This window comes from Osmia bicornis, chromosome 2 (assembly GCF_907164935.1).
Source record: "Osmia bicornis bicornis chromosome 2, iOsmBic2.1, whole genome shotgun sequence".
Taxonomy (NCBI): domain Eukaryota; kingdom Metazoa; phylum Arthropoda; class Insecta; order Hymenoptera; family Megachilidae; genus Osmia; species Osmia bicornis.
In genome coordinates this window covers 7,626,874-7,641,736 of record NC_060217.1, presented here as the reverse complement: position 1 = coordinate 7,641,736, position 14,863 = coordinate 7,626,874, and the positions used below count along the sequence as shown (strand labels likewise).

At 32.5% G+C, this 14,863-nt stretch overlaps 1 protein-coding gene across 1 annotated transcript; it reads left to right on the top strand.

Annotated features, from left to right (window-relative positions):
* The first annotated feature begins 8,852 nt into the window (after positions 1 to 8,852).
* Positions 8,853 to 14,598, top strand: LOC114876120 (protein yellow). The gene is made up of 6 exons (XM_029187207.1): positions 8,853 to 9,114; positions 12,205 to 12,334; positions 13,443 to 13,605; positions 13,716 to 14,075; positions 14,171 to 14,359; positions 14,416 to 14,598. Exons 1-6 carry the CDS (start codon positions 8,853 to 8,855, stop codon positions 14,596 to 14,598), a joined length of 1,287 nt encoding a protein of 428 aa, XP_029043040.1.
* The last annotated feature ends 265 nt before the right edge of the window (positions 14,599 to 14,863 follow it).

The following is a 14,863-nucleotide window of genomic DNA, read 5'->3' as shown; positions in this document are numbered from 1 at the left end:
TAAGAGAATTTTTTATTTCAATGTAACACGCAAACGAAGGAAAAGGGACGACTTTCTAGCCTGTAATTTTTCTTTTTTATATAAATAATATAGTATTACCTTGCAAAATCACAATGGTTTCAGTCGTGTTGAACAATATTGTTCTGCTAATTATGATTGATGTTATAAGGTAATGGGCACGCTTCGTTTTGTTCTAAGTAATTGAGAGCATCTTGTAAAATTGTCCACTAAACGAACAATATGCTTTTCTCAAATATGAGGAAATAAGTAAGATTGCTGTGATATATTTGTCGCTATATTTTATAGAATTACTATAATATTAATATTATTTCGAATTTTCAGTAATTGGATTATATTAATCCTTGAGCAGCTGAACCTGGATCAAGATATTCAAAGATACGAATCTAAAGTTAGATGTATAATTTTCAAACGAGAGGATTTCATATATCGAAAAAATAATTTGAAAACAACAGTAAAATTTAAAAATGAGAATAATGTGAAATATAAAATTTAATTAAAATTGTCCAAGGGTTGTCCGCAATCTCCACGATATTTAACGTGTTAATTAATTAATGTTTCTTATCTCTCTAATTTTTCTCCCATTATTTCTTTCCACCAAGAAATACCATAGCTTCTTTCTGTATAAACAGAATACCAAAATCACGATCCAACTAATTACAGTTTTCAACAGAAGTCTTTCTTTGTCTGCATACAAATTGGTACGATGAAAAAGTCAAACATTATTAATCGTTCGCTATTATTCACGTGTTCTGTCGATTGATTCTGTCGATTATGTAATTTCTCGTTCATTACTATTGAAATGGAAATTTCACACGTTGCAAACGATATTACAACGAGAGGAGCCGGTAGCCTGATTGAATGAAAATGAGGCCAATCGTATTCGGGCGGCATTAATTTTCATTCTTTCACAATCGAACCCGTGAACGAAGAACTTTCGTTGGATCGTTATTTTTTTCTCCTCCACATTATGCACCATAACTGCTTGCGAATCGGCGAAAATCGGACAGCTGTGCCCGCGTACACGAACCACGGTCGCCTTGGCAATTATTTCATTACAATCAGAGGAGGTCGAAGACTAATGATCGTAATTTGCTCGAAATTTCTGGACGCGAATCTGCGCGGGGAAAAATTTCAATCTCGAAATCCGAAGATTTATATTTGCTCTGCGAAAGCAGAGAGATGCCGAGCCAAAACGAAATTAATGAGCGACACGTACCGGCATTCTTGTTTTCGTGGATTTCGAGATTTCGTTACAAATTGCAGGGAACATTTCGAGCCGCGATCACCTTCGCTCTGCAATTTGTCGCAGCTGGTTCACGGAAAACTTATTACGGCAATTTCGTTAGCGACCTTTATTGGACGATTGTCAGGGAGCTGACTATACTTCGTTAACGATTTTAGATTTATAGAAATCCCAATAGGGTTGACATCTATTAGGTGTATAAATTAATTCGATAATCCTAGTATTAAATTATTAAATAATTATATAATATTAAATTTCAACTTTTTCCTGCGCTTCTGTGTATTTGAAAAGTGGCAATAATAATATGGTAATAATAAAAGTTATCGTGTTTTTTTGAAAATAAATATTCAATTAAACAACAATCACGATAAATCACGATTGTAAAAGTTATCGCGATAACTTTTATTGTTACCATATTCTCATGCCACTTTTCAAATGCACTGAAGCGCGAGGTAATATTGAAATTTAAAATAATAATTAAGATGCCGTAATACCAGAAGTTCTGATATTTCCTCGCACTTCTGTGTATTTGAAAAGTGGCGTGAGAATATGACAACAGCAGAAGTTAGCGTGACTTTTTAAAAATAAGTCTTTAATTGAAAAAAGTAAAAGGCATAGAATTAATTTATATATCTAACAGTGCACGCATGCAATTAAGTGAAGCGAAGTCTCTACTTGTTTGAAGTGTCTATTTAATGAAATATTTATATGTAACAGTTAATTGAAACTCTTATCTGACGAGTGAAATAAATTAACAGAGGAAGTGATTTTTAATTAGAGTATAATAAAAAATAACAAAAGATTGCAATGGATAAAATTGCCACATATGGTATGCACAATTTCACAGCGATGTAGTAAACTTGCATACAAAGTTTACTGCAAACATGCAACCAAGTTATATTCCACGAAAGTGGGATATGGAATAAGATATGAATGATTAAGGTTTTAACTAATGTTAGCAACAATTAGAAAGTTAGCTACCAAGCTGTTTGCAATGTTTACAAATCTTGATTTTTAGGATAAATCATTTCGGCATGTCGCAGTTTTATATAAAAAAATTTTTGGAATAATATACATGAGAATTTTTTTTAGAGATCGATTACTTCAGAATTGGTAACATTACTCAAATAAAGGTCATTCTACATGAAGAAATACTATCGTTGATTCATTGTGGATTACGTAGGCACTCAGTTTTTCTAATTAACGTGTTAACTAGCACACAGAAAAAGATCGTGCAATAAAGTTAGATATTTTAATAAGTATTAAGAATTCAATTACTAAATTTATCAATTTATACTTTCAGTTTACTGCATTATATTATTAGAGTAGTTTGTGTTGCTGCACTGTACCGCAAGTGTTCAATTTCAATTATTAAATTTAAAATATGCAATGACGATGTATGTGATTTTTTCGAAGCAGAGATGAAATAAAATATTTCAGGTACCAGCACAGCGACAAAATGTGAATTAAATTGTCAAATAGTCTATTTTATATGATTTATCTAAGAGCATTTTAAACATTTGTCGTAAACTGTTGACTAATACTTGCAGCGAGTGGCTACGAATGCAAAACGTGTAAAAGGAATAAAATATTTGAGTCATGTTGATATTAAGCAATATTTTAGCAGAAAGAGAACGTATATGATAAAGAAATCTAATAGTTGAAAGTACTCGTAGAAGGTCTAGGAGAATTTAGGTATCATATATTAATAAAAATAGTTTTAGAACGTTCAAGGTGTTTGATACGAAACAAATAGCCTAAACGAATAGAATTATTACATTATTCTGTTTGAGTTGTAGAAATGAATTTCAACATTAATTATATATTATAATATATTAAATTTCTATAGATGGTAAATAGAAAGATAATTTAAATTTAATTAGTTATTTATAAAATCTTCAAATTGTTTATTTTTCTAAAATGGATAGCGTCAAGATATAAATTTTTAATAAAAATCTTTGAACCCAAAAGCTGCATGGAACATGTGCAACAACATGTCATCAATCGATACAGCGTTTCGCATGCTGCTCTGCTCGCAATTAAAGCGAAATTACTGGGTTTTTCATGCGCGACCACTGCCTCTGGCAATTACTCATTTCAAGAAACATTGATTACACCCTTTGTGAAGGGCTTCTACTACGATTAATGAAAGATGGCTACGGAAGAGGGACGAAGGGGAAGAGTTAAATACAATTTCATACGTCACTCGACGCGAGAAGATAACGAGGTCTGTTTCGAGGATTTATTATTTTTGTCGTCGTCTCGTTAAAGTTAACACTTTTTCAACAAGACTGATCCAATAACGCCGAAAGTGTAAATGGATGGATATAAATTGCTCATTTCTTCATTTAACCGAGCACATTTTAAGCAAAAGCTATTGGAAATAATTATTGAAATCATTTTGACTTTAAGATTTGTTCTCGTGTAACAATGGTTAAGGCAATTATATCGAAAATTTTTAACTGAAATACAGTAATTAGAGTTACTAATTACTTTTTAATTAAATATTAAAGATATAAAATTAATCATCACAATCATCACATTGTTTATATTAATTAATAAATATTATGAACAGTAAATTGATTAATAATCTTGTAAATTGAAAATAATCTTTGTATAATTATTGGTGATTAATAAATAAAATTTAATTAAATATCGTTTACAAAAATTATATATTCACATTTAGAACGAGCTTTAATCATAATCCCCCATAATTTTTTATAAAACATGTTTGTTTCTTCCCTTTTTACTAAATTTTATTTTACTTTATCTAGTTTAGAAAACAGGTGAAAACAAAATGAGTCATTTTTATCTTAAAATCATGTTTTACAGGGGTTGCGTGACGCTAATTAAGAAGCTCCTAATCAGCTTCATAACTCACTTGGTTACTTTTATCCAAGTGCTTGGAAAATTGAATATTCTTCTACAGTATCATTTTGCGTGCAATAAATTAAACATATAATAGTAAAATTATATAGACACGCGAAAAAATAAGATTGCAATCGTACTCACAGCTCCGTTGTTACGACTTTTTCCATTTCTTTCGAATCTAAACGGGAAAAAAGCGGGAAATTCATAGCAGTATTTAGGAATCCGGAATTTACAATTAAATATCCTGGAACTGATGGGAAAGTTGAGAAAAATACGTGTATATGTAAGAGTACTTTTACGATTGTAATCCTGTTTCCATCTTTTACCTCCTGTTCCTTTTCCAAATCGGAACAACGAACGAAAAAGTTTCACGCAGTATAATTTCATGTATCATGGCGAATCTGGACCTCGTAATTACATCCTCTAGAAGTGACGGAGAAGTTACAAAGAGATTGTAAACATGTAAGAACACTGTTACGTACATCAGCTGGCTATTAATTGTAATTGCTACACGACATTTTCCTTGGAAACTGATTAAAGATGAAAAGTTTCATTTCTAAATTATTTTGCACACCTTAAAAAATCAGAAACTGATAATCATATCTTTGAAATGTGATGAACGTGTTAGGTCAAAAATTATGTTTTCATTTATTTTGTATAATTATTAGTTTCCTACTCTGACTCATACAGATTAATATTACCTAGATGTTTTTGTGCAGTATAAAAATTATTCATTTTCTATTATTATTTTATCTATGTTAATACTTTGTCACGTGTAACAATTATAATAATTAATATTCAGTAATTGTATAATCTTATGTTTTTTATTTTAAATTCGACTGTACATTGAAAGGGAGAGTGAAAGCTTTAACACGAACTTTGGTGGTTGTTTTTGAAATAGAAAGAAAAAGAGAAAGTAACCGTGCAAGTAAATTTATTCCATAATTCCATCGAATTTTTCCATGAATTTATTCATACATTTTCCCATTTATTCAAATGATTACGGTGGCTTTCAAGTCCACAGTCAATCTAGAGAGTAATAAATGTTAGAAAAATGCACCATTGGTAGAGAATACTAATGGTGTAAGAAAATCTTGATGATTTCCGAATTGAAATACTCGATTATTTATTTTATTTTTGATTTTATTTAATTTTTGCTTATCAGGGAATTTTTTGAGTACCCCAATGTCTGTATATTTAATCGATATCCGGTTCAAATAAATAGCCCTATTAAAAGTTAACCATTTGTAACAGTGACAGTTGAAATGATCAAGGTCCTACTCATTATTTCATTCCTATGAAATTACCTTTCTCTAGGTCATACCACAATCTACTAGATTTATGTACAGGGAAGTGCAAAAGTAATCGTACTTTCACAGTTGATGACTAATCCTATACAGTGTTGCACAACATTATCAATGCATTCTAAATTTTGAACTTCTTAATATTTTTAGGAAGGTCTGAAGTTTCACAACCATCTCTATGTTTTCGAGGGTGCTGTTTTTTAGAGCAAAGATTCAGCTCAGAATTTATGTCACAGATGGTAACTAATTTAGATACGTTTATTAAAATTGAGTTTCATAAATTAGGAATTATAAATTTTTAATTCACCTAAATTAAAAGAATTTTAACACTAAAATGCAAGAACTATCACCAAAACTAATTTACTCTGACCTATACGTATGTTAAATTGGTGGAAGAAATTAATATAATATTAACGTGATTTAACATTATTTGGAAATATTAAAAAGAAATAATGTGCAGGATAAAATCTGGTTTAAATTTTCGTTTTTTCAGCATAGAGTTAATCAGGAACACTGATTTCATTTCATGTTTTTAGAGAAGCAACTTTTGCTCCCGTTGGACCTAACTTGATTTAATTCCCTCGAGTGGGCGTATACTCGTTACAGGTAAGTACACATTGCATCGCGTGCACTGGTAGCAGTGGAAGTGTGGTGCGGGCATCTTACCAAGCACGTGTCACACGCACTGAGTACATATATACCAGTACCCATTAGCAGGAACCAACAGTTTACTTGCACTGTTCGCCAAAGACTTTCTACGAATAGTGCTTCCGTTGGTCCTGGAACGGCTACCGACATCCTCATCTTTCTGAAGATTTTTCGTTTCCTTCCTGAAAGAGGTACGTCCCCTTGCGCTTCATATGGAAGATAGTGGTTCTTCGAAAATTTTTTCAATTCATCGAATAACAGGTGATTTCGAGTAGTGTCTTCAATGAATGGACACTTGATTATAATATCTTCTGTGGAGATAATTTAGAAAATGAAAACTTTACGAAACAGTGGTGGTGTGCTAAGATATTTTTCTTTCTAAAGGGGATATCTTAAGTTTTGGGGGTCGTTTACATCAACTATTTTCTGTGGATAAGTTGGATACGCGTGAAATTTCTTCAAAAGTTTGCAATTATAATTTTGTTGCATAAAAAATATTTTCTATCTTAATATATATCAAATTAAATAAAGGGTTGTTGAAAGTTAAAGATCTTGAAAAATTTAATAGTCTTAAAAACAATAATTTAATGTGCTTAACGTGGATAATTTTTTGTATAATAAATAAAAAAATTTAAGTATTTATTATATGAAATTTAAAGCAATCTCAAACACTTTGCTATAATATTTAGTAACGAATATTATGATTAGATTATATTCATTACAGTTTCACTTTTTATCAAATTCCCTTCAAAATTAAATCAATCAGAATCTTTTCTCATTCAATTAAAAATTGTGCCTAAGGTAAATACCATGAAACGCGTTAATAAGGGAGAACACAGTCCCGATAACCAAGAATATTATCGATCAAACTCAATGATTAGTCATTTCTCTTAGCGAAGGGAAAACAAGTATTCTTCCCAGGATTAATTACCAACAAACAATAGGAAGCGAATAATAGATCGTTCAATTATATCGCGCTATGAACCATAACAATTGCACTCTACCAATCAAAAGTATGAAACCACCTTACACAAGCTTAGATTCAGTAACATAATTTGTCGGTAAAAAAAGTTCTTAAGCTATCTGATTTGATATATGTTTCAGATTAGAGGAATCTGAAAACAATTAACTCATTATACTCTGATATTTTTAACACTATTTTTACGTTTAATCTGATTTTACTCATTCTAATTTAATTTTATCTCATAAAATGAACACTATATGAATTAATTATCGCGGTATTTACGACTACTTCGTAATTTAGAAAATAAAAAAATTCAAAAGGATGTTGGGTGTAGTATAATCTACTTATTATTACCCCTTTGGGTACAGAAAATTAAATTCATTTCATATTTTTTTCAAATATGTCGGTATCCAAAGGGTTAATGTAACTTCATTTTGCAACAATAATCTTCAAATAATTTTAACACTGTTGTATTATTTAAACACTGCAAGGTTTATTCGTAATATTAATTCCATAATGGACTACTATTTGCCCAGAAATTCTGTTAACATTTGTAAATGTCAAATAACTAGATTCCACAAGCTGGCAGCCACCGCTTAAGTGAGTGACATGTAAGAATTTGATCATAACATTTTTAATTCCCAGACCTCAATCCGATTGACATGTTACAGATTGATATTTTCAACTTAAAAAACCGAAAGGTTTAATTGAATTTCATGCCATTATTAACGTTTCAGTTGTAAAAAATTGGGTGATGATCATGATTGGGCTACGAGGGCGAAGATCAAATTCTTAGCTTCCATAATTTTACCTTCTTCAAACTTACATTCTACGACACAAGATATGAAAGATATTTACAACGAGTGTAGTTTTTAATTTTTAATTTAAAGGATACATTAATAATCGTTTTATAATCATACCTTACCGTTGTGAGATAGGGTATGAGCATTTAAACTTTCTAACTTGCTTATTCATGCATAAAAAGGTCCTAAAACTTAAAGAATCATGACTTTCGATTCCGTTCGACATAGATACTTAGCTTGAAAAATAATTTGTTCCGATAGCTGAGAGGGAAACTAGGCACGTGCCGTTTTCCATTTCTCTTCATATGAACGTCCAACGAAATGGAATCCAGTAGAACACGTTTATGCATGTAGACACGCGTTATTTAGACAGGATTTGTGAGTGCAAAGGCAATTTCCGCAACACCATTATGCAAATCGTTTCACAGGTATATCAGAGCAGTACTATATACGGAAGAAGTTTATTTTACCTTCTACAAACTTCATTTTCCTGCTATTGTGTTAGATTCTTATCGATGTTGTTTATGGGTTTTGATTACCGCATTGACTTTATTATTTTTGCTAAGAAACTGAATTGAAACATTACAGCAACGTTACATTGAAACATTAAACATTTGAAAAGAAAATGTTAATTATTTTAATGAAATTTTAAAATTGACTATTAGAACCCTGCACAGGTATTTTTTATATTTCAATTCACACCAGAAAGCTTCAAACGTACCATTCATTTGAAGAAACTACCATTCATTAGCCAATTACCATTCATTTGAAGAAACTACCATTCATTAGCCAATTACCATTCATTTGAAGAAACATTTTTAAAACTAATTATTTCTTAACACTCACACATCGGTTAACATTTTTCAAATAAACCCAAATGGAAGTGAAACTTCCAATTACGTGGTAATATGTTGAAACTTGGTTGATAATTTTCTTGCTCCGAATGTAGAAAAACTTCAGCAATCAACCGGGTTGTCGTTGGAGGAAGTATTGTGGAAATGTATTGCGAATTGCTGTTAGTCAGTTTGCTGTATTTGGCAAGTGAAGGTGTTAATGGCCTCCAAAGATGGGCTTCGCAATTTGGTCAAGCTCCACTGTTAGAAAGGTTTTCCTGGCGAGCGTTGGACTTCGCTTACCCGGATGAGGGAAGCAGAAGAATGGCGATGATGAAGGGAGAATTCATTCCGGAGAACGCGCTACCCGTTGGTATTGAAATATGGAGAAACAAGCTGTTTGTTTCTGTTCCAAGATGGCGTAATGGTAAGTCAAAAATATTGTTCAGCTTACTTGTAAAATTTTTCCATATTTCAGGAAGCTAATAATTTTCATTAGTATTTTTTTCTTATCAATACTTTACTGCAGACGTATTATATGTCAAAAGTATTATATTTTTATTATTTTTATTATTAAGTATATTATTAATTAATATATTAATTTTGTCACCTTTCCTTAACTAATTGCCAAATTACTAAATGTTGCCCGATGCAAACGTCGCTTAAACAAATAGTTACAAAAGTCTGCGGTCTATCTAAAAAGATCTCAAGTATCTCGAGTCAGGAACCGGAAGCAGCGACAAGCACAATAAATGGAAGATTACCGCGGCCGGTGCGGGCCTCGAATCTCGTCTGGTCGACTTCCGGCTGGCGACAAAAAGTGCCGAAAACCGCGTGAGCGAATTCAATGGAGCATTTCTGTGTCCGCCTCCGCTTCTACTAAAAATCTTTTTACCCAACACCGTGGCCCACAAGGAAACCAGGGGTGAATGGGCTTATTCACTCCTGCGCCCTTTTGTTTCCCACTGTTTTGCCCTCGGTACTTTACGTTTATTATACGCGTTGGCGCGCGCCAGGGCATCCTGCGAAAAATGAAAAACTTGACAATGCAGCGGGCACAGTGTGCATGATCTTTCATATTTCGGGTCCTTAACCCTTCTTCTTGTCGATACTCGCCCGGTTTTTGCTACCTTCCTCCTCTTACACGCTGCTTCTTTCGTTTCTTGCTCCTGTTTCACCCTCTTATTAACTGTGCGCCTGAAACCGCGTGCCATTCGCTACACTCTCAAGCTTGTTTCTCTCTTTACTTTGATTCTCTCTCGTGACATTTTTTTATACTTGTTTAACCCTTCTTTCTTATCAACAAATCTTAATTTTCTTAATTCTTCATTTTTTCCTTAATTCTTAGATCTAGGCTTTACGAAACAAACGCAGGTCCTGACTACGTAAATCTACACCCTTAGACATACGGATTTTGTAGTTTTAGGAATCCACGGTAGACTTATTGAATAGCTAGTCTGTTACAAAGCAATAATAGTAGGCAGTATTTCCTCAGAACGTCTATACTTTATAGAATGTTCTACGAGCTACCGTTAATATGTAATCACTATTCTATCAATTTTAGAAATAAAGGAAGAGAATGCTTTGTTCCTTCAGCATTTTCACTCTTATACAATTAATTTGTGTAGGTTCGTTGACTGGAACATTTGCTTAGACAATTAATTTACATAGATTCGTTGGCACGTAGCACTTAATTAACCTCAGTTTCTCTAATAATTCTTTATTCAAGTGCAGTGTACTAGTGACTACTTTTAATTAGAAAATTATTTTTTTTTTATTTTGTTATTTCTGCTGAGAAAAAGTTGATAATCGTATATCTAAGAATTTCCTAGACCATGAAGAAGATTGTTTTTGCAATTCATCAATTTCATTTCATTTCATTTCAGGCTGTAATCTTGATGGTATCAAATTACCTCAAAGTAACATATGAATCATTTTTTAATATAAATAGTTTTAAATAAATGAATCAAAGAAGTGCTAATAATATGGATTATGGTTTCTTGTAGAAATTCAAATATCACTTACATATTTTCTAATGAATTATTTAATTTTTCACCTCATCTTGCAGTATCACATAAATTAATTAATGCGACAGGATTTCGATTAAATCAGAATGTGGTTAACGAACATTTTGTTTTTCTTCATCAGACTTCAATGATCTCTTTGGTTCCTGACCATTGACGTTTCCCTTCAACCCTTCCGGTCTCGTTCTTGCCGTTTCTCATTTACATTTGTCCGTCGACCTTTGCTTCTCGTCCGTCTCCTGGAAGTTCTCCAGACGCGTCAAAGCCCACCGTGGTGGGCATTGTTTTTACATCGAGTTTTTATCCGTACACAGCTTTGTTTCGCTCTGTTCATTCTTCGAACGTCAGGTTCGTTCGAAACGCCAGACAGAGGATATGAAATATTAAGAGAGGAAGGAACAGGAAAGGAACAGGAAAGGAACACTCCTGTCACAGGTTTCCAGACTGACAGAATAGATTTCGACTGTTCAATGAACCCTTTCCTGAGATCTTGAATGAGAAACGGGGTGTGGAACTGATTGTTTTAGAATTCGGCATTGCATTGAACTCAAGAAGTCGTGAACTTCGAGCCCTTTATTTTTCTTTTTCAAGCAAACAACGAATAGTACACCTTGAAATTTCTTTCAGTGTTGCATTGATTGATTTACCTGTTCAGAAGATGCCAGGATAATTTGATTTAAATTAAATTTGATAAAATTTGTGTCTTTCGTAGCTTACCAAATTTGGCAAAAATTATTTTAAATTATTCTAAATAATTTGTTATCTACAATGACTGCATTACATTACTATTAATAGTTTTTACATTTTCAGATGTAAAATGCAGTAAGCAAAAAGTTCGTAAAAATTTTTCCAAATTATAGTGCTGACATTTGGTACAGTTTCAAAATGTTGGCACACCAGCTGTCTGCACTTTAGTTTTGTCACGCGATACTGACATGTCAAACGATTTTTTATGTGATTATAATCTAGTATTTCCGATTCGGCAATCTCTGAATAAGCCTATTTACCTTGTTAGTGTCTCGAAAAAGTTTTGTAGTGCTACCAGGTGTGTTAAAGATACTCCGATAAAATCTACAAGTGATGAATGCTGCGGGTAGATTGATCGAGGACTTATTGTTAGTCACGCGATTTATCAATCGTTACACCGTCCAGTTGATTTTTATATTTTTTTTACTGTAATATACATTACATGAAATGGATTTCGTTTAGAAACGAAAAAGTGAAAGGTTCTGATATCGACATCACCTTAGCCAACACATTTGAATAGTCTAATTAGATAAATACTACTTATAATTTGTATAAATTTTTGAAAAGAAAAGTCTAACTTTCATAGAATTTTTTACAAGATGCAATGTCTTCTTTATCCGTACCCTCAAATATATTTGAACAATTTTTTAATATTAATCATGCGTACCCTTGATTGAAAATATCGCCATTGTTTGAAAAGAAATTTTTGTGTGCAAATATTTTATACTTTGAATATATTGAAACAGGTATACCAGCAACATTGAACTATATATCACTGGATACAAATCGAGGTGGTTCACCTAGGCTTACCCCTTATCCGAATTGGGCACAAAATAAAGCTGGTGCGTGTGGAAGCGCAATTACTACTGCTTATAGGTACGTAGAATTGAATTTAAAATTATTTGCAAAACCTTTATTATATTTTCAGTATAATTTAACCAGAGCTCCTAAGACGTCTCTACCACAAACACGTTAAAAAATTACTTTAAAATTCAATTGGATGTAAATAATAATGATATCTAAACACTGGTGAAACTTCAAAAATTTGTTTTAATACATTTTTTAATATTTTTTAAATAATAAAGTACCCTATGCCTGAAAATCGCATCATATAGGTGCTTGATCCTTAAAACTTCATTTCTATTCTTTTGTAAATATTATCTTCAATAGTTACGTTCGTTTCGTAATTATTATCTCTGAATTCTATGATATAGGAAGATATACATTCAATTGTGCGAATAAAGTGAAAGTACCGGTTGCAGTGATAAAATCTTATGGAATCGAACAGATTCCAATCTATACCTTATTTCTTATTCTAGGTAATACGAAATTCTGGTTAAGTGGAACTTTTACTTGGCATTAATGAAATAATTATTAAATCTCCTAATTGAAGTATTAGATTTGTGGGAATATTCTCTCGGTTTTCTTTATGTAATACTTGGGAAAAACATTAGACGTGTGAGAATTCTGATTTTTTAATAATATTAAACCTAACGTGTACTACATAACAATTTTTAAATAAAATTCTACCAGTTTTGGACAAATTTTGTAAAAATATCCAAGGTGATCAATAAATTCTTGACAGCTGTAATTCGAAATAAAAAAATGCAACACCATCGTAAAAGATATTAAAATTGTATTATATTTAATTAACAGAGACACGTCAACTTTAAGGGATGATTTCACCCAATTTTATAATTTAAGAAAATAGAAGCATTGCTTATGTAACTTAACGCCTTCTACAATCTCATAAAGTTTCGTTAAAATAAGAATGATCTAATTGGCAGGCTTTCCTCGTTAGTTCGAGAAATACCGAAATGGAACAATGTCTGTGATTTGTGTCGCTAATCCATTACTAGAATATGTCTTAGATGTTATAAAACCGTCTATACAGTAGAGTTGTATAATCTGAACAGAGGTTGATTAAACAGGAGTTATGATCTTGATGGTTAGTCAATAGGTGATTGTGGTGCCATTGTTGCAGAATGCACGTAGACGTTTGCGACAGACTTTGGGTGTTGGATACTGGTACCATAGGCATTGGGAACACAACCATACAAGCATGTCCCTATACATTGAATGTATTTGATCTAACGACTGATAAAATTATGAGGCAATACAGACTGAGAGCTGAGGATATCAATATGGTAACTATAGAATGCAATACTGCAATCTTACAATCTTTCTGAAGAAATTTTACGCTCTTCTTTAATGAAGAATATCTATAAAAATGTTAAACAACAAATTTTCTTCACAGAACACTTTTATCGCAAACATAGCCATTGATTTGGGAAAAGGTGGCTGTAACGACGCATATGCCTACATGTCCGACGAGCTTGGATACGGTTTGATCGTTTATTCCTGGGAACAGAATAAATCCTGGCGAATTACGCATAGCTATTTCATGCCAGATCCTTTGGCTGGCGATTACAACATCGGCGGTTTGAATTTCCAATGGGGCGAAGAAGGGATTTTCGGGATGAGCTTATCTCCGATCGCCGCTGACGGATTTAGGACACTGTTCTTCCATCCTCTTAGCAGCAGGAGGGAATTCGCTGTGTCTACCAGGATTCTCAGGGACGAAGATTTGTCTCAGGACAGTTATCACGAGTTTCAGGTAAGAAACTTGTCGATACCTTCAAGGACCAGAATCGAAATAAAGTAAATATTTTCTTTTCAAACATTTCTGCACTTTCATTGTTATACGTGTAGGTACTTCCTGAACGAGGAGCACTCGGTCATTGCACTTCTTCCGTCATGGACGAGAATGGACTTCAATTTTTCAATTTAATCGACCAGAACGCTGTGGGCTGTTGGAATTCTCTTCTACCATACGCACCTGAAAATCAGGCACTTGTGGCCAAACACGATGACGCTATGATATTCCCAGCTGATGTTAAGGTAAAGGACAATTTTTTTTAGTGACGTGTAAAAAATAAGACAACGTTCATTTTTAGGTGAGCCGTGGAGTCTTGTGGATTATATCGGACAGAATGCCAGTTTTCTTACTCTCAAATTTAAATTACACCGATATAAACTTCAGAATATTAACGGTACCGGTTAGAGATGCGATCGCTGGTACTATTTGTGAAAACACACCCTGGGGGTACGTTAGCAATTCTTTATGGTGGGAACAATGATATGTCTTCTTAAAATGAATAAATTTAGATGCACTTGTGATAGAAATTTCTCAAATCCAGTTTGCTTTGTTAAGGAAGAAATTGTTGTATGTGAATATTGAGACATAATAATAAAAAATAGAATATGTATTCTTTTTTTTACTTCTTACCTTTCTACATTTCAGTTACTAAGGAACATGAAGAAATCTAATGAATCTCACAGTAATCATAGTATATGACCTTTAGAGGAAAATGTAATTATTGAGATTTAATTATGATAATAAAT

Excerpts from the sequence above, each read along its gene's own strand:
- LOC114876120 (XM_029187207.1), top strand. The coding sequence starts at position 8,853 with ATGTATTGCGAATTGCTGTTAGTCAGTTTGCTGTATTTGGCAAGTGAA. Across the intron at positions 9,115-12,204 it reads TGTTCCAAGATGGCGTAATG|GTATACCAGCAACATTGAAC; the intron begins GTAAGTCAAAAA and ends ATATTGAAACAG. Across the intron at positions 13,606-13,715 it reads GAGCTGAGGATATCAATATG|AACACTTTTATCGCAAACAT; the intron begins GTAACTATAGAA and ends TTTTCTTCACAG.